Source organism: Nelumbo lutea, chromosome 1, assembly GCF_056320005.1.
Source record: "Nelumbo lutea isolate HS-2025 chromosome 1, American lotus-T2T, whole genome shotgun sequence".
In the NCBI taxonomy this organism is placed as follows: domain Eukaryota; kingdom Viridiplantae; phylum Streptophyta; class Magnoliopsida; order Proteales; family Nelumbonaceae; genus Nelumbo; species Nelumbo lutea.
The window spans coordinates 102,656,867-102,682,441 of record NC_142684.1 but is presented as its reverse complement, the minus strand read 5'-3'; the positions used below and the strand labels follow the sequence as shown (position 1 = coordinate 102,682,441).

At 40.4% G+C, this 25,575-nt stretch overlaps 1 protein-coding gene across 1 annotated transcript in view; it reads left to right on the top strand.

Annotated features, from left to right (window-relative positions):
• The window catches only part of D2HGDH (FAD-linked oxidases family protein), an 88,122-nt gene that overhangs the window by 9,257 nt on the left and 53,290 nt on the right, over positions 1-25,575 (top strand). The window contains exon 6 of the mRNA XM_088966973.1: positions 24,836-24,954. Within this exon, the coding sequence (XP_088823099.1) occupies positions 24,836-24,954 (119 nt within the window). The remainder of the gene's footprint in view (positions 1-24,835; positions 24,955-25,575) is intronic.

The following is a 25,575-nucleotide window of genomic DNA, read 5'->3' as shown; positions in this document are numbered from 1 at the left end:
ACAGTGTGTGGTGAAACAAGATCAGCAGGACAGCTATTCAGCAAGAACCGAATTCTTCAGCAAGAATGGAGTAGAGGGTTGGTGAGCACGACTTCAGATTGCTTCTTCTACCAAAAGCAATATCAAGAACAATTCTTGATCACTCCCACAAGTGGAGATCGAACTAGGTAGGGGCAGCAACAACAGGGAAGAACTCTGCAGATTTCTGTGGTGTGTAACTAAGGATTTCACCCCCTTTATTTATAGCGTTCTCAGGATCAGCCTCCTAATCTAATTAGGAGAGGGTTCCTTAATCGGAATCTGATATTTGGATCTGGACTCTTGAATGAATAAGCCTTATCTTATCCTTCAACTAATCCTAATCAGATTATAAATCCTATCTTGCCTCCTTTTAATTAACTGACTTAAGCCTAGTTCGAATTGGGCTTTAGGCCCATTAAGTTTATGTGCTCACTTAACCTCTTAACCTGCTGCCCAGTTGGCTTTCTTTGTATGGCGTGGGACCTAAACATTGATCTACACATCAGCCACATGGGTTCTGCCTAGCCTTTGTTACAAGGCATGGCCGAATTCACTATAGGAGACAGTGAACCCCTGAGTCCATCACCATGGGCTCTTAATGGGCCCGAAATTTATACTAAATGGTCCTTGGGTCCAGCCACCTTATGAAAACCCAAGGACTGTGGTCAGATGCAAGATTAGCCCATCAGGTATTACCCTCAATGGTCTTACACTTAACCTCCTAGCCCATGATGATCAAACACTACACGACAAGAGATGACCTCTCCCTTAGCTGTAAGGAATAGTGTTGCACTCTCTACTCACATGTATCTCGGGAATTAAAACCTTTTGCACTTATTTTGAAACCATATTATATATATATATATATATATATGTATATCTTTATATAAATATATTTTGCAAAACAAATTTCAATGGTTGAAATCAACTGCCGGTAGTTTAGGTTTCCATCAGAGAGTGCATCCCCGATCATTCACTTTGTCTGACAAAGGGGTTGATCCTGTCATTATGATCATCCACTCAGATGAATTCTCGGACTATCCCAACATACCTAAGTTTTGACCCCCTCTAAAGATCTCACTGATTGGCATATTAAAGACAGCTCAATCCGACACCTAGTGCAGTACCATAATCGAGTCTAGGGGTCTGGTGTAACATTCCAGTTTTTCCCATCTATTTCCAAGGTCCAGGGCAATACTAGAATTTTGGTCCAGTTCAGGGTTTCAAGAAAACCCACACTGCATGTACCTCAGGTCTTGCCCTAACAGCTGAGACAAGCCACCCCAACCAACTTGACAGTACATCAGTGTCAGCCTTGGCAGGATAAATCTCCCCAGATCTATTCAACAACTGTGAAGATTCTAAACTAACACGAGTCTCATAAGTGTCTAGTTTAAGGGTATTACATAGAAACACACCACAATGACATGAATCAATTATGTACTTTATTCATTTACAATAAACGTCAAAAGATACATCAATCTGATTGGAGCTAAGGGCATAACTGTCTAATAGCTCCCACTTGCACTTAGGTCCAATCGGGTACAAGCCGAAGTCCCTTACTTTCCACGTGTTTCTTAAACACTTTCTGTGTGAGTGGCTTAGTCAATGGGTCTGCCACATTCTCCGCTGATGCTACTTTCTGAATCAGAATGTCCCTCACCAACTATCTCCCGCAGTACATGGTACTTCCTCTCGATGTGCTTCAACTTCGAGTGGGCTCGTGACTCCTTAGCCTGAGCTATAGCTCCATTGTTGTCACACAACAATGGAATGGGTGATGTGCTGGACGGAACTACTCCTAATTCCTGAATGGACTTCATCTAGACAGCCTCTTTAGCAGCTTTACTTGCGGCAATGTATTCGGCTTCGGTCGTGGAATCTGCGGTGGAACCTTGTTTACTGCTTTTCCAGCTAACTGCACAGGCCCCCATTGTAAAGATGTACCCAGATGTAGATTTTCTATCATTTGGATCTGATTGGAAATCGACATCAGAATACCCTTGGATCTGTAGTGAACTACCATCGAATACCAGGCAAAAATCTTTTGTCCTTCGAAGGTATTTCAGTATGTTTTTCACAGTTGTCCAGTGTTCTTGTCCTGGGTTAGATTGGTATCTACTTACCACAATCACTACTTGAGCAGTGTCAGGATGAGTGCACAGCATGGCATACATGATGCTTCCTACGGTTGAGGCATAGGGAATCGCCTTAATGCCCTAAATCTACTCGGGAGTCTTGGGAGACATACCCTTGGAGAGAGTGACTCTGTGCCTGAAAGGAACATTTCCTTTCTTGAAGTTCTCCATATTGCATCTCTTTACAATTTTTTCAATGTACGTAGATTGGGATAATCCTATTATCCTTTTCGATTTATCTCTATAGAGTTGAAGTCCCAAGATATAGGTGGCTTTTCCAAGATTTTTCATGGAGAATTGCTGTGAAAGCCACACTTTCACCATAGTTAACATTCCTACATCATTCCCAATGAGTAGAATGGCATCTACATATAAAACCAAGAACGTAACCTTATCCCCACTATAAACACAGGGCTCATCCGGATTTTGCTCAAAGTCAAACTGTTTGACGGTAGAGTCAAACCGGATGTTCCAACTCCTAGAAGCCTGCTTCAGTCCATATATGGATCGGTTAAGTTTGCATATCATGTGTTCCTGACCTGTAACAATGAATCCATGCGGTTACTGCATGTAGATATCTTCAGTAAGATCTCCATTCAGGAATGCAGTTTTGACATCCATTTGCCAAATCTCGTAGTTATGGTATGCTGTTACAGCTAACAAGATCCTAATAGACTTCAGCATAGCCACTGGCGAAAATGTTTCCTCATAGTAGATTCCTTCTTTCTACGTGTACCCTTTCGCCACAAGACGAGCTTTATAGGTCTCAATGTTACCATCTGGGCCCTTCTTCCTCTTGTAAATCCACTTGCAACCAATTGCTTTCACCCCAAAGGGTGGGTCCACAATAGTCCAGACCTTGTTGGTCTCCATCGAGTCCATCTCGACTTTCATGGCATCTATCCACTTTAGGGAATCTATGTCTAACATAGCTTCCACATAAGTTGTGGGATCCTCCTCACTTGTCGTGGCTTCCACTAAGTAACTTTCTTAGTCATAGCTGTAACGAACTTGTGGGACATCTCCCACTACTCCTGGGCTCTCCTCATCAAGAACAACTTCTTGTTGAAGATTCTCCAGGATGTAATCTTCTTCTAAGAAACAGGCATTTCGACTGCAAAACACCTTTTGTTCTGTCGGATCATATAATAGGTAACCTACAGAGCCTTTGGGGTAACCTACAAATAGGCAACGCTTGGTCTTAGATTTCAATTTGTCAGCATTAGTTCTTTTAACATGTGCTGGACAACCCCAAATCTTCAAGTGTCTCACACTTGGTTTCTTACCGGTCCAAAGCTCATAGGGAGTCTTTGGAACGGATTTGGTTGGAACCCAGTTCAGCACGTAGATCGCAGTCTCTAATGCGTATCCTCAAAAGGATGTACGTAATTCTGAGTGGACAAGAAGTGATCGGACCATATCCAATAGGGTCTGGTTCTTCCTTTCCGACACACCGTTTAATTGTAATGTAGCGGGAGGGGCTAATTGTGATACTATCCCATTGTCCTTTAAGTAGTCCCTGAATTCGTCAAAGAGATACTCACCACCTCGATCTGATCGAAGGGCTTTAATTTCTCTCCCTAACTGTTTCTAGACTTCTTTTCTGAACTCCTTGAACTTTTCAAAGGATTCAGACTTATGTCTCATTAGGTACACGTAACCATACCGAGAATAATCATGGGTAAAGGTTATAAAATAAACGTGTTGATTATGTGTCCTAACATTCAGGGGACCACACACATCAGTATGTATAAGGTCAAGTGTGCCTGTAGATTTTCCAGGCTTATTGTTAAATGGCCGCTTCGTCATCTTACCCTGAAGGCAAGGTTCATAGGTTGGACGATCTTCTATGGTTAGAAAACTCAAAGGACCATCCTTTACCAACCTTGTGATACGATCTATGTTAATGTGGCTAAGTCGGTAATGCCACAGGCACGTGGGACTAACTATTTCATGGATTCTTTTCTTGGGGATTATTTCCGACGTAGTTTCGGTAATGTTGGTTTCTAGAGAGGGATGGAGAACATAGAGACCATTCTCAAGTTCCTCATATGCAGGAATTTGTTATTCCATTTAATAGTAATCACATTACTAAACAAAATAGAATAACCATCCATGCACAATTTTGAGATAGAAATCAAATTTCTTCTTAAATTAGGTATGAAAAGACAATCTTTCGGTACAATTGTTCATTCTCTGAAAACTAGTTCTACAGTTCCTATGGTTGTAGCTGCAACAGTTGCAGAAGTCCCCAAGTAAAGTGTCACTTTTCCATCACTCAATCTTCTGCTTATCTTGAACCCCTACAGTGAGTTACATGCATGAGTCGAAGCCCCGGAGTCAATACACCAGGAAGCAGAAGTGACCAATAGATTGGTCTCTATGATGAAAGAATTGAACGCACCTTGTTTCTTAGTCTCCAAGTATTGAGGAAAATTCCTCTTTTAGTGGCCGGTCTGCTTGCAGAAGTGACAGGCATCCGATGCCTTATCTTTCTTTTGCTTTTTAGTTTTGCTACTCTTCTTTTGAGCATTCTTTTTAGCCTTCTGCTTTTTCTTGCCCAATTTGCCACCTACAACAAGTTGATGATATGTCTGGCCGAGTCATAGTAAGGTAAATAAGGCTTCCAACAAGTTGATGATATAATGTAGCATCAAGGAGTTGTCCATCATCGTTACTGAGCTTAAGGTTGAGTTCCAATGGGGTATCAACTTGCTTTGAATCAGAGAGATTGGCCATCTTAATTAGGTCACTAGCATATTTGTGTTGATTAACAAAATATCCTCGAGCACTTCTGGTGATCTCAAGACCAAGAAAGTAGGTTACAGGACCAAGATCCTTCATTTTGAAGGATTGACTGAGAAGTTGCTTCAACTGAGTGATCCCTTCCAAGTTATCACTAGTAATAAGTATATCGTCAACATATACTAGTAGAAGAGTCATTCCTTGGGGATGACGAAGAATAAAGAGGGAATAATTTGAGGCACTTTGCTGAAATCCTGCTTCAATAATAACCCCTCTGAACTTCTCAAACCAGGCTCGTGAGGCTTGTTTAAGCCCATACAAGGACTTCTTTAGTTTGCAGACTAGAGTAGAATCATCACAGTAGCTTGGAGGAGGCTTCATATACACTGTCTCACGGAGATGCCCATGAAGAAAGGCATTCTTGACATCCATCTAATGAACAGTCCATTGTTTAATAGTAGTGATAGCAAGAATAAGCCGAACAGTAGTCATCTTAGCCACCGGCGCAAACATTTCCTCATAGTCGATGCCATGTTCTTGTTTGTACCCTTGAGCAACAAGGCGAGCATTATATCTATCTAGGCTCTCATCAGAATTCAATTTGACTGACTACACCCAATGACTACCAATAATGGAGGCATCTGGTGGAGGAGAAACAAGCTCCCAAGTATCATTTTCCAATAGGGCCTGAATTTCCAAGCCCATTGCAGCTTTCCAATGCCCAATTGCTGCAGCCTGTTGGTAAGACTTAGGGATATCTGTAGAAGACAAAGTAGCAGAAAAGGAACTATGGATAGCAAAATATCCATAGCAGTCAGGAGGACGAGTAACTCTGGAAGAGCGTCGTAAAGGAGTGGGAGTAGGAGGTGAAGGATCACTTACACGAGAAGTAGACGTGGATGGTACAAGGTTTGAGGATGTCAAAGGAACATGCATTGGGGTCGATAAAGGAGGAGGCATAGGCATTGGTGTAGCTGGATACTTCCTATGATAGACTTGAAGAGGCAAGACTGAATCACCTGCAGGAGTAAAGTTATGTAGAATAGAGAAGGATGGTGCAAGTAATTTAACAACACATTAAAAAAAGGACAAATTCTCAAGAAAGATAACATTTCGAACGGAGACGATGAACTTTAGGATCATAACAGAGAAATCCTTTATGTTCTAAATTGTACCCCATAAAGGCACACATAGTTGATTGAGTAGTAAGCTTAGTGCGCCTATGGGGAGGAAGATGTATAAGGCAAATGCAACAAAAAACGTGAAGTGTAGAGTAGTTTGGAGAATGATGAAAAAGACAATAGAAAGGTGATTGATTACTGTTTGCTGGAAAACAAGTTTAGGCCCAATAACTAAGGCCCAATAACTAAGAACTTAAGACACAAATAGACTAACATAAACACTAAACCAGCCAAACCAACACTCCCCCTCAAGCTAAGCATGGATGTCAGTCATGTTTATCTTGCCAAGTAGGTCTAAGAATTTCGTTGAAGCTAGTCCTTTTGTTAGCACATCTACAAACTGCATCTCGGAAGGAGTATAAGGAATGCAGAGTTCCCCTGAGACTATCCTTTCTCTAACAAAGTGTCGGTCAATCTCAGTATGCTTTGTCCTATCATGTTGCACTGGGTTATTTGCAATGTCGATGGCAGCCTTGTTGTCACAGTATACCCTGAGAGGACACTCGACCTTTATCTCGAGCTCACCAAGAAGGGTCCTAAGCCACAATAGTTCAGCAACACCATGATCCATAGCTCGATATTCAGCCTCTGCACTTGATCTAGCAACCACATTCTGCTTTTTACTTTGCCATGTAACCAAATTCCCTCAAACAAACGTGCAATACCCAGAAGTAGACTTCCTGTCTCCAACAGAACCAACCCAATCTGCATCAGTATACGCTTCAATTTCAATTTTATTGTGTTTTTTGAACAGAATTCTTTTTCCTGGGCAAGTCTTCAAGTACCTAAGAATCCTTTCCGTTGCTCTCATATGAGGAATCTTTGGAGAATGCATGAACTGGCTGACAACATGTACAGCATAAGCAATATCTGCTCGAGTGAGAGACAGATATATCAACTCCCCTACCAGTTTTTGGTATCTCTCTTTATCAAGGTAGTCCTCTCCTACTCATTCTTGTAGACCATGGTTTTGTTCTATTGGAGTATTTGCTGGTCTACTCCCCATCATACCTGTCTCCTCTAGAAGATCAAGGACATACTTCCGTTGACATATATAGATGCCCTCATGTGATCTAGCAACTTTAATTCCAAGGAGTTATCTCAGATGGCCCAAGACTTTGATCTCAAACTTAGAAGCCAAGAACTCCTTCAATCTTTTTATCTCTTCTAGATCATTCCCTGTAATGACCATATCATCCACATAGACGATGAGTGTTGGAAGCCTGCTATCCTGTTTCCTTATGAACAAGGTATGATCTGCACCACTTTGAGTGTATCTCACTCTCTTCATGGCCCCACAGAGCTTCTCAAACCAAGCCTGAGGAGATTGCTTAAGACCATATAATGATTTCCTCAATTTACACACTTTCCCATCAAAGCCATAACCTGGTGGAGGATCCATGAATACTTCTTCATGTAGATCGCCATTTAAGAAAGTGTTCTTCACATCCAACTGATGTAGCTCCCATGAGAAGTTTGCAGCTAATGACAATAGAACCCAAATTGTGTTGAGCTTCGTGACTGGAGCAAAGGTCTCTTTGTAGTCAATCCCTTCTTTTTGAATAAACCCCTTTGCCACAAGTCTGGCCTTGTATCTTTCAATGAACCCGTCCTCCCTATGCTTCACAGTGAACACCCACTTGCATCCCACAGTGCTCTTCCCTTTTGGTAGATCCACTAATTCCCAAGTCCTTGCTTTCATTTCTTCATTCATAGCCTCTCTCCATCTTGGGTCAGACACTGCCTCTAAGTACCTAGTAGGGACATGCATGAAAGGGAGAGCAAACACAAAGGAATAATAACGAGGAGATAAACGTGAGTAAGAAACGAATTCAGCAATGGGGTGTCGGATAGTACAAGAACGGGTAGATTTACGAAGAGCAATAGGGAGATCCAAATCAGAAGTATGAGTGATAAGATTACCTGGAGTTGCTGAGACAAATTGATCCGAGTCCGATTGGTTGCTGCCATGAGTTAGAGGGTCTTTTTTCATTCTGTTGTAGGTGATTCTTATATCTTTTTGTTGCCTACTAGTGTCCTCAGTTACATCTGCAGCATCCAGAGTGGTAACAGGTTCAATGGGAGCCTCACTAGATTCACCTAGGATGCTACAACTAGGAGGATCAGGGGGAGAAGATGGAAGGCCCAAGGCAGAAAGAGGCACAAAAAAAGGGGGAAGAAGAATCCTCTTCCATCCCACTAGTCTCCCCCTAAAGAGGATTTTGGGAAGAATGAAAATAGGATTGAGACTCAAAAAATACCACATCTTTTGTGACGTATTTCTTCTTGGTAACGGGATCATAACACTTGTAACCCTTCTGTGTAGGAGAGTACCCTAGAAAGATTCCTTTCGTAACCCTAGGATCCAACTTGGTCTTCTTTGGATCCCTTACATGTATAAAACATACACAACTAAAGACTCTAGGTGGAAGAGGAAAGTCTGGAAGATTAGGACAAGGGACAAAGAAAGGAGTTTTCATACCCAACACCTTGGATGGCATCCGATTTATCAGATATGATGCGGTAAGGATTGCTTGAGACCAATAGTGCTTGGGAACTTTGTGCTGAAATAGTAAAGCTCGAGCGGTCTCCAATAAGTGTCTATTTTTGTGCTCAGTAACCCTATTCTGTTGAGGGGTACTAGCACAAGATGACTGGTGTAGCATGCCTGCATCCTCCATGAACAGGTTCAAGGATCTTTCAAAATATTCAGCAGCATTGTCTGAACGAAATTGCTTAATCTTCTTGTCAAATTGAGTTTCAATCATTTTACAAAATGCCATGGTTATCTGTGGCACTTCATCATGTCCTTTTAACAAGTAGATCCATGTGCATCGAGAATAGTGATCAATAAAACTGATAAAGTAACGAAAGCCATCTAAGAAACAAGAGGTGAAGGGCCCCAAACATCAGAATGGACCAAATCAAAAGGAGCTTGAATTTTGTTAAGTGGGGCCATCGATTTGTGTTGTTGAATGGGCCAATTTGTGTTTAGTTTATTTTCTTTTAAATTAAGAAGTTGTTGGGCCTTGGGCCCATTAGCTTTTTATTTTTAAAAGGGTTGTAACTATTTAGTTTGAGTTGCTGCCCTACTAAGGGCATCTTTGTAATATCTCATATTTAAGTTAAATATAAATAGAATGAGGGGCTGGCAGCTAGGGTTATGATACACAATCCTAGTTGACCTTCTCCTTTCTTCCCTTTTTTCTTTCTATTGCTGAAATCTACAACTTTCTCCTCTTCCTTTCACAAGAAGCTTGACCGAATCAGCAGATAGTGGTTTCTACTAATTTCATTACTAGAAATTGGATAAAGAGTTCTACATTGTTTTGATAACTGACACACTTCACAAACTAAATTTTGACTTGAAATACCCTTGAATAATTCAGGAAACAACCTTTGCAATGATGAAAAAGGTAAATGACCTAGCCTTGCATGCCACAAGTGTAACCTAGCTATTGACTCTTCATTATTTTGACTATTAGCAGCAGATGATTATAAGGCCAAACTGATGTCTGCATCAAAATAGTAGAGACTTCCACACTCATGACCGCTCCCAATCGTTCTCTTCGTCAGTCTGTCCTAAAAGACACAATGAGCAGGAAAGAAAGTTACGCTATAAATTAAATTCTTGGTAAGCTACGAAACATATAAGATATTAGAAGTAAGATTGGGAACATGTAGAACAGATTTAAGAGAGAGGTCCTTGCTTAAGTCAAACCCCCCCCCCTTCCCAGAGATGGTGGAGAGAGAACCGTCAGCAACTCTCATCTTATCTTGGCCAGACACCAAATGGTAAGAAGAAAATAAAGAGGACATGTGTGTCATGTGGTTAGTTGCACTAGAATCAATAATCCAAGAAGTAGAGTCTATAGAACTAGTTGCACTATAAATAGAGACAATACCTGATCTGGCAAGAGAGGTGGAAGCAAGGGAATTAGTACTTAGACGGGTTAAGGCCTGGCTAAGGACCTCTACCTCATCAGCAGTGAAACCCAAGGACCCGGATGTGGTGGAATTAGCAGTCTGTCCCATGGGAGGAGGTGTAACTGTAGATGTGTTCTTCGAGCTATCACCACTATGACTGGTAACAAGGTTCCCACTTGCTGTTTGATTCCTCTGGGGCTTCTTGTCTTTCCTTAACGCAGCTGGTTTCAGATGAGGATAAAGAACCCAACAAGTCTCTTTTACATGCCTTTCACCTCCACAATGAGTGCACTTAAGAAGCCTCTTGTCTGAATGCTTGCTCCCTTTTTGGTTTGAAGAAATCAGGGCTGAATGTTCAACAGGCTGTATTTGAGTGTCAACTTGCATCTCTTTCCTCCTAACCTCTTCATTCCTTACTAGATAGTAGACATGAAGTAAATTTGACATTTCATACCTTCCCAAAATTTGAGACCTTATGCTCTCATACATTGGGTCTAAACCAGCCAAGAACTTAAAGGATCTACCCTCTTCAATTTGTTTATCATGCCTCTCATTGTCTTTTACATTCTCCCAACCAAGAATAAGATGATGATCAAGTTCTTCCCATAGTCCTTCTAGGGTTGCAAAATACGTTGCAACTGTCATATCTCATTGTCTCAATGCATCAATGTCTTGGTTTAGCCTATAAATTCTTGCATTGTTCTTTCTCTGTCATAAGTTTTAGACACTTTCTCCCAAATCTTAGCAGTAGTGGGAAAATGTTGAACAGTCCTGGCCACTCTTGGAGTCATCGAAGCAAGCAGCCAGGACATAACAATAGCATTTTTCTTACGCCATATTGCGTACTCCACACTACCCACTTCAGGTTCCTTCTTCTATCCATCTAAATAACTCGTAAGTTCCCGAGAAGTAATGAAGAGCATGGCTGAAACAGACCATTCTCTGAAGTTATATTCATCCAACAATACACTGGTGATCTGCAAGCTGTGCAGATTTGGGTTTTCCAGATTAGAAGACCTCCCACCAGTTCTATTATCCCTAGAAGACACTTCTCCCGATATTGAAGACATCTCCTTCCTCTTATAGTGATCACAATTGAAAACTCAGTACAAAGAACACGATTTCAGACTTATCGAAGCTGTTACAAGTCTGAGAACCCCTCGTAACAGGTCTGAAACCAAGAACAATCCACCTCTGTACTGTGCTGAACTCTTTGAAGGGATGAGAGATCCATCGTCTGGACGCCCAAAGATTGCGGAATAAGGGGGCGAATTTCAAAAATTTCTCTCCCTTCAATTGGGAATCGCATTCCCTATTTAGAAAATCATATTTTCATGGATCATTCTTGAACCATAAACTGAACTAGATCTGAACCGAAAGGAGTAGGAGAGGATTATACCTGATACGGAGAAATAGTATCTCCCAACGAAGGTGTTCACGCCCAAGGAAGGATCCAAAGACTGCTCCCACTGAAGATGGCACAGTGCAAGATGGAGCGGATTCAGCAATGTTCTTCTCCAAGAACTCTGCCTTCGCAAGAAACAGCAGAATGGCACGTGAACACAGCTTCCTATCATTTATTTCTCAAAGAACTGATGTCAAGATCGAATCTTGACTTCTCCCACAGCTGGAGATCGAACTGGAAAACAGGGGCGGCAAGAACAGGGAGGCAACAAGAAAGAATTCTGCAGGGATGCTTAATTCTTCTTTCTGTAATTTCAGCACTCAAGAGGATATGAATATCTCATTCATCTAAAGGCTGCCGCCCCCTCCTTCTTTTGTTAACCTAAAGGATCAGTTCCTAATCCAATTAGGAGCTGCTTATCCAAATCATATTTGGATCAGCCTTCTCTTCAGGTGATAAGGATAAACCCTTATCTTATCTGCAGATTAGATTTGCTTTCTCCTAATCTCATTAGGAGGTTTCTAGATCTGAATCACATTCAGATCTGGACTCTCTGAGTGGATATGGTCAAGACCCTATCCTATCTACTAATCTTTCTCAGAATTCGCCCCATAATTAACTAATTAAACAACCCAGTTCGAAATGGGCTTTAGGCCCATTAAACTTATGTGCTCACTTAACCTTCCTAACTGCTGCCCAGTTGGGCTTCCTTGTATGGCGTGGGACCCAAGCATTGATCTACACATCAACCACATGGGATTGGCCCAGCCTTTGTTACAAGGCCTAGCCGAATATACTGTTATGGACAGTGCACCCCCTGAAACCCATCAAATGGGCTCTATGGGCCCAACACTTACCCATAAAGTACATCATTCTGATTGAAGCTAAGGGCATACAAAACTGTCTAACACTCTTCTGGACTAGGCTGGGCTTTGACTTCTGTTGTCGTAGACTGTGACCACCCTTACGATCTATACTAGGACTGTTTCATTCAGTCCTTCCACCTAGATCTGTTCCACGCAGATCTCTCTTAGCAGCCTAATGGCTACTACCTGCTGCAGGGTGTTTAGTAGGGCATAAGCTTCTGGAAGAAACTCCTCTTGGACCCTACAACCAAGGGAAACCCTAGATATAGACCTTGCTGTGTTCTGCGGTCAGCCCTAGGGTTTCTTCACAGCGGCCAAGATAGGAGAGAGAGAGAGAAAAAAAAGGAATAGAGAAGAGGAGAAAAGAGGCGGTTGTAACCAGATAGACGGATTAGTGCTCTGATACCATGTTTGCTAGAAAACAACAGCTGAAGAAGAAGAAGAAGAAGAAGAAGAAGAAGAAGAAGAAGAAGAAGAAGAAGAAGAAGAAGATTTGAGAATGGCGGCCTCCTCACTTCAGCCGGCCCTACAATCTTATATAGATGTTTACAAAGTAATGTTACATGAATGGACTAGAATGCCCTTGATTAGTGATGGGACACTTAGACAAATAAAAAATTAAACAAGTTTAGGCCCAATAACTAAGAACTTAAGACACAAATATGACTAACATAAACACTAAACCAGCCAAACCAACAATTACCAAGAACTGAAGATGGAATGAAGTTAATGAGATATACAGCAGTGCTGGCCGCCTCCACCCAAAAGGTAATGGGAACATGGGAGTCAAGAAGAAGGGATCTCACCATACTCAAGATGTGCCAGTTCTTGCGTTCAGCTACTCCATTTTGTTGAGGACTTCCTGAACAAGATCTTTGGGATAGAATACCATGTTTCTTTAAATAGGTTTGAAATTCTCCATTTTCCCCATCAAAATATTCTCCCCCTGAGTCAGAATGTAGAAAACGAATGGTGGCATTGTGTTGGGTCATTATTATGGTGTGAAAGTTCTCAAAGGTGGGAAGTACATCTGATTTCTTTTGAAGGAAATAAATCCAAGTATATCTAGTGCAATCATCAATAAATAAAACAAAGTATTTGTATCCAAGTCTAGATATAACGGGAGACGACCAAACATCACTATGTATTACTTGGAAAGGAACAGTAGCATGCACAGATGAAGATGGAAAAGGTAAAATATGAATTTTACTAAGACCGCAAGTTATGCAAGATTTATCAATATTCTTAGAAATAGAATTAATAGTAGGTAAACAACCAAAAGAAAATAGATGATCCAAGTTCTTAGCATGAGTGTGGCCTAAACGTCTATGCCATAAATGCCACACATTATTACAACGAGAATGTAACACATCACTAGTAGTAGAAAGAAAACAAGACGAGGATGTAGGTCTCTTCTCGAACTCAAGAGCAAACAGCCTCCCAAGCCTACTCCCCTTCCCCTTCACCTTCCCATTGCGATGATCCTGTATGACACAACCATCACGAGAAAATAGAACAAAGTTACCATTATCAACAAGTTGACCCATAGAAATAAGATTGGTAGTTAACTAAGGAATAAAAAAGGTTTTTGGGAGATGAAAGGAAGATGATTGAGAGGTAGAAGGAAATAAATCATCACAACTAGCAATTTTTAATGATTCATCATTAGCAGTAATAATCTAGTCAGTAGAAGGGTAGGGTTAAGGAGTCTAACCAAAGGAGGCCCCAATCATATGATTTGAGGCTCCAGAATCTATAATCCATATATGGCTAGGAGAGGAGCAAGTGGTAGAAGACTTTCCAGACAGGCCGATAGCAAAGAAGGCAGATGAAGTAGCTGAAGACACAAGCTATCGTATCTTATCCTCAATCAGAGTACCAGAAGGCTCCCCCTTTGAGTCTGAGTTGGAAGAGATAGTAATGTCAGATGAAGACTCCGTAACTGTTTGAAGTGCCTTGTATTGACCCTTCTTGGGAGGTTGGGTAGGGCATTTAGTAATGATGTGATCCTGTTTTTTGTAGTAGGTATAGAAATTCCTTTTCTTACGGTGAAAGGCCACATGTTCGAACTCCTTGCGCTCATAGCACTACATCTTGGAGAAGTCCTTTTTGCCCTTTGGCTTGGTAGCTAGGAAAACTGTATCATGTCCATGTTCTTTCTTGCTATCAAGGGAGGAGTGAGTGTATAGTCTAGTCTCCTCCCTTAATAGTTCACCCAATATGGTGTCTAGGTCAGCCACATTTTCCCTGATGAGTATGCTGGATCTTATCAACTCATAGTCGGGTCTAAGGTGCATAAGAAAGTGCATGATCTTCCTTTGATCGAAATGCCTTTTCATAGTTGTCACACAACAATCAGTTGTTGTGGCCCCAAGATGAACAAGTTCATATTCTGTCCATAGATTAACAAAACCATCATAATATTCATGTATTCTTCTCTCCCTCTGGGTGTATGAGAATATGTCCATTTCAATTTGATATTGTTTGGACATATTTGACTGCTGATACACCTTTTCAAGGTAGTCATACATCTCCTTAGCAGTTTTTAGGCCTCTCATAGGAATAGCTACATCAACAGTGACTAAACTTAATATCTAGGAAACTATTTGGGCATTACTGATTTTCCACTGTTTCATCCCTTCAGCATCTGTAACATTAGGAATGGTTGTGGTACCATCCAGATAGCCCCACATACCCTTCCCTTCAACAAAAAATTGGAAATGGAATTTCCAAAGAGCATAGTTTGTTCCATCGAATTTCATAGATATGATGTCACTCCTTTCAGATTCCATATTCAGTCAAGAAACCAAAGGAAGACTATAGAAAAGATAATAACAATCACTAGAAGTCGAGAGGAATACCTTGAGAAGGAGATAATAATCATTGGGAATCATTGAGACCCTCAGAGTAAGAAAACGAAGTCTGAAACCTCGGTAAAAAAATCAACAGTCCAAAAAAGGAAACTGTTAAGTAGCAGCCGCCCAAGGAAGAGGATCAAAACCCCTTCAAAACATCACCAAATCAAGAGATATTTGTACAACAAATAGATCTGGTCTAGGCGACACCAGATCTGAAGTTTTGCCCTGATTCGAGATCTCCCAAGAGAGATCTAATGAATTCTCTCTTGTAGAGTTCAAACTCTATCTGTATAGTAGGTAGGGTTGATAAAAAACTGTTAGACAATGTATAACCTTAGCTCCAATTAGATTGATGCACTGGTGCATTTATTGTAAATGACTAATAGTACATATTTGATTCATGTTATATGGTGTGTTTGTGTGTAATGCCCTTATACTGGACACTTATGAGACTTGTATTAGTTTAGAATTTTTACAGTTGTTGGATAGATCTGGGGAGATGTATCTTGTCAAGGTTGACACTGATTGATAGTTATGAATATAACCCTAGCATGTGTACTAGTTATCAAGTAGTATAAAAAATATCGTTCCCACGAGGATTTAACAAAATAAGTATTAGAACCACAGTCTTCCCTAATTATTTGGACAATCGAAATTCAGATTTGAGAGAGCAAGGACTACTAAAAATAAAAACTAGAAAAAGAAAATAGAAATAAGGGTGATCACTAACCGAATATGCAATGGGTGAAATCGCTAGGGATTTTGGTCCACCTAACCAATGTAATGAATATTAATGGATTCGATTAACCAAGATTATTTGTCATTCCCATAAGCTGAGGTCTTTCCAATTTTATTTAATATTCTCTCTCGAGATATACTAAAACTACACCCATCAGGTAACCCTTCGATCTCTTGAGTAGAGTTCTCAAGATGGAAGTGCATTAAGTTCGAGGAAAACCATTAAATTCAGATGAATCATGTATATATATCTCTATATACCATTCAATTCACATTATGAATTATTCAGTCGATTATATGAATTCCTCTCTCGATTCATTCACATAACCCAAATCAATTAGGAGGTGGCTAAGCTCTTAATTGCACTAAGCACAATAATTCATAGACTATATGGAAATTACAATCTTGGATAAATCATAAAGATAAAAATATATTCATTAACCTGGTTAGGCTTTCCACAACCCTAGTAAGAAACAAATCAATTCATGATAAAAGAATTAAAACAAACAAAGGGAAAGAAAGAACTCTTGAATTCGCCCATGGTGCTGAGATCTCTTCTTTCCGCCACCTTCTTCTTGAGGTTTCTTGAATTCTTGATCACCTTCCCCAAGTTTCTTGATTTGTTTTCTCCTTTCTTGATTGATTGCTCCTTTGCTTCTTGATTCAATCCAGAGATTGAGTGATGCCTAAAACTGGTCCGCCCTCCCCTTTATATAGCTTAAAGGGGAGGGGGTGATCTCCTACTTCCTCTTGAAGTTTATCTTGCAAGAATAGAAAGTCCTAGTCTAATCCTACTCTTATCTCTTTATCTAGTGAACTCAATCCCTTTATCTTTCTAAGATTACATCAAGAATTTAGATCTGAAAGGACTCTTCTCAGTTTCTTGTTCTTGGATTCGTATTAGACCTCCTTTGCGAATTGGGCTGCTGCCAGGCTTTTCTGCAAGTTGGGCTTTAGCTGTGGATTGGGCCTTCCTACGAATTTGCCCTGACTTTGGGCCCGGATTTGACTTCGATGCAGGCCGAATCTGCGAAAGCCCAAAGCACGAAAGTTGTGGATTTTTCTCTTATTTTTCCAATGGGTCTTGAATCAGCCCAATCGGAGTTCGGGTATGCGAGTTAAGCCCAAATTACTAAATGATGTCGAAACTGTGAAAAATCATCCAATTTGCCTTTCTTTGCTTTTGATGCCTTCTTTCATGCCCTGGACCGAAATATAACAAATGAGTCCAATTAGGTACTAATTTAGTATGAAAGACAGAATATTTGGGGATAAAAATATGATAAATTCTACTCCCATCACTGATGTGCTGCCAAGTGGGTTGGGGTGACTTGTCTCAACTACTGGGGTGAGACATAAGGCACATGTAGTGTGGGTTTGCTTGAATCCTTGACCCCTAGACTCGATTATGGTATTGCACTAGGTGTCAGATTGTGTTGTCTTTGATATGCCTATCAGTGAGATCCTTAGATGGGGTCAAAACCTGGGTATGTTGGGGCAGTCCGAGAATTCACCAGAGTGGGTGATCATAGTGACAGGATCAGCCCCTTTGTTGGACAAAGTGAATGATCAGGGAATGCACTCTTTCTGATGGAAACCTAAACTGCCAGCAATTGATTTCAAACTTGTTGAAATTTGTTTTGTAAAATATATTTACATATATATATATATATAATATATTACAGTTTCACAAAATGTTTGCAAAAGTTTTTAATTCCTGGGATCCATGCGAGTAGAGAGTGCAACACTGTACCTTGTAGTCGAAGGAGAGGATTTGGTACACTCTTTGGGCGTGAACACCTACGTTAGGAGGAACATTCTTGTGTGGATTTCATATCAGGTATATCCCTCCCTTAATTTGGTTTCAGATTTGGTCCGGTTTGGTTACAAGAACGAACCTTGAAAATGCAGTTTTCTAAATTGGGAATAGAATTCCCGGATGGGAGTAAAGAAATTTTTGAAATTTCGCCCAACCTTCCTACAGGGTTCGGTCTTCCATTTGATGGATCTCCCATCCCTTCAAATTCATCAGTTTTACACACTCAGAAATCTACAGAATTCTTCCCAGTTCTTGCCGCCCCCTACCCAGTTCGATCTCTGTTAACAGATGTTATTTTATATATGTATTGTACCGCAGGGGTACTATTGTACTTTTCCTTTCTTTATGTTTAGTTGTTGGTGCCCTAGTAAAAATAATAACATACTGCTCCGCTTGCAGTATCTTGTTGGGCTCTCAGTCCTCTCGTCTCTCCTCTCCTCTCTCCCTTTTTCTCTTCTTCCTGTACAACATGGTATCAGAGCAGGACGTCTAGGTCTGAAGGGTGAAGTCGAGCAATCTGCCTTTTCCTCTTCTAGCATGTAGAAGACTTTGTTTCGAGGGTGACAGATTTTCAGAAGTTATCATCTGCTGTCCATCTGTTGTTTGGCTGCCCTGATGTTCGACTGAAGTAACCTTCTTTTACTTTGTTCTCATCTGCTGTTCGGCTGCCCTGAGGTTTGACTGAAGTACCTTTTGTCTACTCTCTTCTCCTTTCTGGTCGTGTGCCTGTACTAGACCTGTACTAGGTCTGCCGAGGTGTGAGGTGAGCTTCATCCTTTTCTTTTCCTTCTTGTTGTGGGGTTGTTTGATCCCTATGAAACCGTAGGTCATAAGGACCTTGTTTATGTGCTGCAACAGCAGTTTTTCTTGGATCCCTATGAAACCATAGGTCATAAGGACCTTGTTTATGTGCTGCAACAGCAGTTTTTTGGTGGACTGAAGGTCTGGAAGTGGCTGGTACCTTCTGTAACAACTTGTTGAGGCTGTGTTCCTCTTTTTGGGTGTTGTTTTTGAATCTGAAATCATGAGTAGTGAAGATTCTGCTACATCCGGAGTTTCCTCAACGCTGAATGGAATGAGTGGGGGTGTGGACCTATCCTTTCCCATGGCTGTTGTCCCTCTTGATGGTTTAAATTATTTAGGGTGATCAAGAGGATCAAGCTGTACATCACTGCAAGGGGGAAGATAGGTTATATTAATGGGAGAATTAAAGAACCACACTCTGGGAGTGCTGAATATGATAGATGGAATCAGGAAAGCAGCATGGTTATGTCTTGGCTTTTAGTCTCTATGCAACCTCAAATAAGGAGGAATTTCATGTGGGCTGAAATGACATATGAGATCTTGGAACAAGAAAAATCAACATATTTGGAACTGCGACACTATGCAAAAATCTACCAACTACAGGCAAAATCGTCTATTTGTAAACAGGGGGAGAGGTGTTTATCTATATATTACTCTGACTTGACTTTTGTCTGGAAGGAGTTGGATCATTATCAGAGTGTGGAATGGAAGTGTGATGAAGATGCAAAACTGTACAAAAAACTCGTCTCCCAGCAGAGAGTGTTTGCTTTCTTACATGGTTTGAACCCTACATATGAGTCTATTAGGGTCCAGATCCTCGGTTCTAAAGATCTTCCATCAGTCCAGGAAGTTTATGCTCTTGTACAATCTGAAGAAAGCAGAAGGAATTTGATGAACAGTTCTGGTGGAGATGTAGTTGTGTTGGCCGCGAAAGGGAGTGTTAATACTAGTGGAGGAATCTCTTCCAAGAAAGGAGATCTTCAGAAAAAAATGGATGACAAAGAAAAATTGTGTACTCATTGCCAGAAGCCCCGACACACCCAGGATTCCTGCTGGGATCTTCATGGAAAGCCGAAATGGGCTCAAGATCTAAATAAGAAGCAAAGTTCAAATGTCAATAAAAGGACATGACAACAAGGTACAAAGAAACACACTATGGCCAACATAGCTATTCGAGAGAATCAGCCCCTCATCCATATTGTGACTCGGACACATTCATCTGGATCTGACCCAAGGGAGGATATTATGAATTCCTTCCATGACTATTTAGAGCTCTATGGTAGAGAAATTCGTCAGATGGATGCTCCTTCCTCAACCTCACTTGCGTCTACATCAGGTAACTCTGCCACAGCTTTCCATGTTGCTTCTCATACCCTTGACTCTCCATGGATCATTGATTCTGGAGCGTCAAAACACATGACCGGTACGTCCTCTTACTTTCAAACCTATCACCTTCTTTCTGGAAGAGACAAGGTGAGACTAGCTGATGGATCATACGCTTCCATAGCTGGTCAAGGAACCGTCTCTCTTCCCCTTGGCCTTACCTTCTCTGATGTTTTACATGTTCCAAAATTTCCCATTAATTTGTTCTCTGTTAATAGTGTTACTAATTCCTTAAACTGCTCAGTGACCTTTTTCCCTTCTTACTATGTGATCCAGGATCTGGCCTCGGGAAGGATGATTGGTAGAGGACGTATGGTTGATGGACTTTACATTCTGAAGAATAAGGCTGGTCTTCATATTATAGAGTCTATGAGTCAGTCCTATAAGAGTCAAGTTTATTTATGGCATTGTCGCCTTGGTCATTTGTCTTTTGAGTCTTTGAAAGTTGTGTTTCCAGATCTGTTTAAGTCAGTGTTCGTTTCAGATTTCTCTTGTCAAACGTGTCAATTGAATAAACATTATAGAACTCACTTTCTTCCAAAAAATAGTAAATCTGAATTTCCATTTCACATTGTTCATTCTGATGTGTGGGGCCCTGTTACTTTACCATCTGAGAGTGGTTACAAGTATTTTATTACCATCATTGATGACTATTCTAGATATACTTGGGTATATCCCATGCGAACCAGGGAGGAAGTACCAAAAATTATCCAAGATTTTCAACAGATGGTCTTCACTCAATTTCAAACTGAAATCCAAAATTTTCAGTCAGATAATGTGAAAGAGTATTTTCATAGTGATCTGACAAAATTCTTTGCTTCGTGTGGTTCACTTCACCGTAGCTCTTGTGCCAGAACACCGCAACAAAATGGTGTTGCTGAACGAAAGAACCGATATCTCCTTGAAGTGGCCTGGGATTTACTAGTCCATATGAATGTCCCCAAACATTTTTGGCTTAAGGTTGTCCTTTGTTCTACCTACCTCATTAACTGTATGCCCTCTCGTTGGTTAGAGTGCAAAGCCCCACATCAACTTCTCTTCCCTAAGGCCCTCCTTATTCCCATTCCTCCTCGCGTATTTGGTTGTCGGTGCTTTTCCAAAATCTGTCTCCCACTCGTGGGAAATTGGATTCTCGTGCTATTCCTTGCATATTCCTGGGGTACTCCTTCACTCAGAAGGGATACCGTTGTTTTGATCTTGTTTCTCGGAAATTCTATGTTTCCATGGATGTCTCTTTCTTTGAAAATGAGCCTTTTTTTTCCTGTTTCTCCTCAGGGGGAGTGTAGGAATGAGGAGAAACTGGTTCATCTACCTCCTCTTCTTGATCCTCCACCTTTTCGTGTCTTCTTTGGCGTTGCAAAGGCCAACCAAATTCAAGAGCTATGGAGAATCTAAAAGTTGTACCTCTTGTGCCATCAAACTCCTCGGGGGCGGGTCATACTCACTCAAGTACCGTGGTTCCCAATGATGTCCCTGACCTCATTACAATTAATACCTCTATTGCTAGTGACCTTGACCGTCCTATTGTTCATAGGAAAGGTGTTAGATCATGCACCACTAAACACCCCATTTCCAACTTTGTTTCCTATGAAAACATTTCACCCTCCTTTCATGCATTTCAACTCTTTGGGCGTGAATACTTGCTTAATTTTGGTTTAAGATCCGGTATGGTTTTATTTCAAGAATGAACCTTGAAAAATGCAGTTTTTTCTAAATCAGGAAATAGGACTCCCGGATGGGAGAAAGAAATTTTTGAAAATTTGCCTAGCCACCTTGCATGGTTCAGCCATCAATATGATGGATCTCCCATCCCTTCAAAAACAACCCTATACACTCCACCAGTTGAAGGCAAGGTTCAAAGTATCGATATGATACGGGTTTTGGTTGTATCGTATCGGTACTTAGAATCGGCCGATACATACTTTTTTTTAGTTTTTTTTTCAAAGTTTAGTTTTTTTGGGAAGCTTATAAGATATTTTTTATTATTAAAAAAAATTGGGGGTCCGAAACACCTGGAACCGTATCTTTTTCAAAAGATACGATACGATACGCCCCGTATTGGGCATATCGTATCGATACTTTGAACCATGGTTGAAGGGTTCAGTAGATCTCAGTGGAGAGATGAGATTACAACCCACAGAAAGTGATAAAGAAGCAAGAATAAGATCAGAGAGCAACCTGCTCTGATACCATGTCAGTTTCAGTCGAAGAAGAGAAGAGACAAGAGAGTCACATGAAAATGGATGGGTGTGTACAGTACCACACGCCCAGAAAAAGATATTTATATATTAATGTGAGAATGGACAGTTCTGTCCTTACAAATGTGAGATATGTACAGTAATGTACAAAGAGATATACAAAAGAGCCAAATAAAAGAAAGTAAAATTACAAAGCTACCCCTCATCCTCTCTACACAGAGAAGTTGGATAGTGCATTGGGTGCCCTCTAGAGGGCTTATTTGGGATGTAGAGGAGGTAAGACCAGAGAGTTGTAAATAACACCTGTAATAAATCTGAAAACAAACCAGAAGAAAAAAAAGAAGGTGGAAGAAGAAAGAGTTCAGAAGGAGAAGAGAATGGAAGGAAGAGGAAGAAAGAAGAGAGCTATTTGGTCCTCTCTTCAGTCCCCTAAAACACTTTTATTAAACCTGATTGCAATTCAGGTACAGTTTCAAGGGTGCCCTCAGTGGGGTGGCTACTCAATAAAGATAATAAAAGAAAAACGAAACTGACCCATAAACTAAGGCCCACTAACTAAACAAAACACATCATTAACAGCACAAATAAAATAAAAAGATTAAGGCCCATTTGGCCCATCATATCTACAGCTTTGTAAAATATCCTACAATTGGGAATGCATACCATGAATCTGTGACGTAGTCATCCATATATAAGAGGTTCTCTGAGGATCTCTTTCGTATTTCCTTTTCCACTAAGGATGGTGTATCTTTGCAAGGCACAATGAGTAGTCCTTTTATCATCATAGGGTCTTTAGGCTGTCTAGTAAAGCAATCTTCCCTTCTCTTATGGTTAGAAAGGATTAGATGTAGCACCAGTTAAGGGCTATGAGGTTGAAGTAACTGCTGAGGTGTTGGCCATGTAAAGTGTTACCTTGTCCTTCAAACCTGAAAAAAGGATAAAAAAGGGCTGGCAAACGTAAAGAGTAGCCTAGTGCATGAGTATCCTGCCAATGCGGGGTCTGGGGAGGGACAGATCTACACTACCTTTACCCCTGCACCTATGTCACAACAGAGGTTTCCAAATCTCAAACTTAAGTGCAATTGCAGAACGACCTAAGAAAAGAGGGAGAGATCAAGATAGAAAATTGAGGAGCCATTGAGAGGATCAATAAATATAGGTTTTTGGAATGAGCAAAGGCTTCAAAGCATTTTGAGGTATATGTAACATAGTCTACTTATTTTTATTTTTTAATTGACAAGTTGGAACATTTTGAGTTTGATTGTAGATTGGCTCAAAGCATTTGGGCTTCAAGGACTTTGAGTCCCTTTCTAGGGGGCCTTTAATCCATAGGGATGTAGTTGAACCATTGATGAAATTTTTGGCTACTACATGTTTTAGAACCTCAAAAATCTGGAGGATGCTTTTATGGGCCTAACCCTCCAGGTAGGTGTTTGGTAGTGTGGTTCTTTTCCCAGGAAACACTGCCATGTCAGCGGCATGTAGGCATTTTGAGCAACTTCTTATTTGGTAGGATTGGTTCAAGTAAAAGTGGTTGTGTTTCTTTTACCTCAGTTTCTATGAAAGTGACTTTTGGTGAAAACAACTTTTTGAGGTTTCTTACTCCCAGGGGCATTTTCAACTCTTTTGTACTATGTGGCGTCTAATGGCACCTAGGTGTATTAAACCAGAATAAGCAATTGTGTAACGAACTATGTGCAAAACTCACCTGCTCTTCTGATTTCCAAGGTGAAAATGTTTCCTCAGGCAACAAACACAATACCAAACACTGCCTAGGAAAGGAGATATTTCTAGAAGAGTTATTCAGCATTAAAATAGAGATAAGAAGATTGGTGATGGACTGACTCACATCATTGCTAGTAAAACAGCACTCTCCAGGATATGTTCAAAATTACCACTAACTGATTCAACACAAGTTAGTAAAACAGCACTCTGATTGCATGGGCTGGTTTGCAATTTACCTTTTGATGTAATCATTGGTTTATGTGCCCCAAGGGCACATCTGTCTTTATACCTTTATGTAATGGTCGTCCTACACATATAAATAATATAGCTAGTGCCGCCAGCCTATTATTTTGGATCTCTTTCATTTTTCTCTCATCTCTCTTCTCTCCTTCCTTTTAACTTTTCTGCACCAAGACAATACTTTTCTTTTGTAACAATTAAAAAGTTAAATTGTTCAGATAACAAATATTGTGAACTGGAGTCAAGGGGATGGGCTTGATGTATTGGAGAAGAGTCTTGTTTATTGGATGTTGTTCCTGTTTTTGTTTTTTACTTCCTGCAAACTTTTTCTGCTAATATCCAAGAGAATGACTATTCTCCTATCATAGACTAGCACAAACATAGTAGACATATGGTACATACACATACTGGCATACTTGAAACCAGACATCCACATGCTTTTGTGTCATATACCTATATCGTTGTATTGCATATCTGTGCACCAATACCATTCCTTCTGAATTGGCATTTGGCAAAATGAGAGTTGGATGAGAAATCTCTCTATAGTAGCAAATAGCAATTTTAGCATTCTTGAAAGGTGTTTATTGTTGGATAAATGGTTATTTGCAAAAAGTTTTTGTCCATGCCAATTATATTCTCCTTATATACTCACCCTTTCCCATGACTTATGGTAGAAATTTCAAGTTTCTGATCCAAAGAAAAAAATTATCTGCATATTTAATAGAGCTCTCTTGATGCCAATATTTTGGGTAGGATGCATTAGATAAGCTTTACTGTTTATCTTCAGGTTTATGATGCCACTTGACTTGGGTGCAAAGGGAAGTTGTCAAATTGGGGGAAATGTATCAACTAATGCTGGAGGTTTGCATTTTGTACGTTATGGATCACTTCATGGGAATGTCTTAGGTAAGGATAACAACAGATATTATTTGTCTTAAAAGATAGTATTGTTCTTTATGTGAATTTTTTTTGTTTTATATTGTAATGCTGATATCTGCATGGTGAAACTATGAGGTACATGGTTAGGATTTTATTTATTTATTTTGCTTTTTTTTTTATGGATGACGAGAATTTCATTGAAGACCATGCTTTTTCAATGTGAAATGGGTTCAAGATAGTCAATCTGAAATATCTCAGCTTTATTTTTGTTAGACAGTTTTGTATGCCCTTAGCTTCAATCAGAATGATGTACATTATGAGTTTATTGTAAATGAATAAAAGTACATATTTGATTCATGTTCCCTTGGTATGTTTCTGTGTAATACCCTTAAATTGGACACTTAATGAGACTCGTGTTAGTTTAGAATATTCATAGCCAGTGGGTCGGTCTGGGGAGACCTATTCTGATAAGGCTGACACTGATGTGCCACCAAGTCGGTTGGGGTGGCCTATCTCAGCTGCCAAGGTGAGACCCTAGGCACATGCAGTGTAGGATCAATTGAATCTTTGAGCCGGACCAGATTTCCAGTATTGCCCTGGACCGTAGAGATTAATGGGCAAAACTGGAAAGTTACACCCGAACCCTAG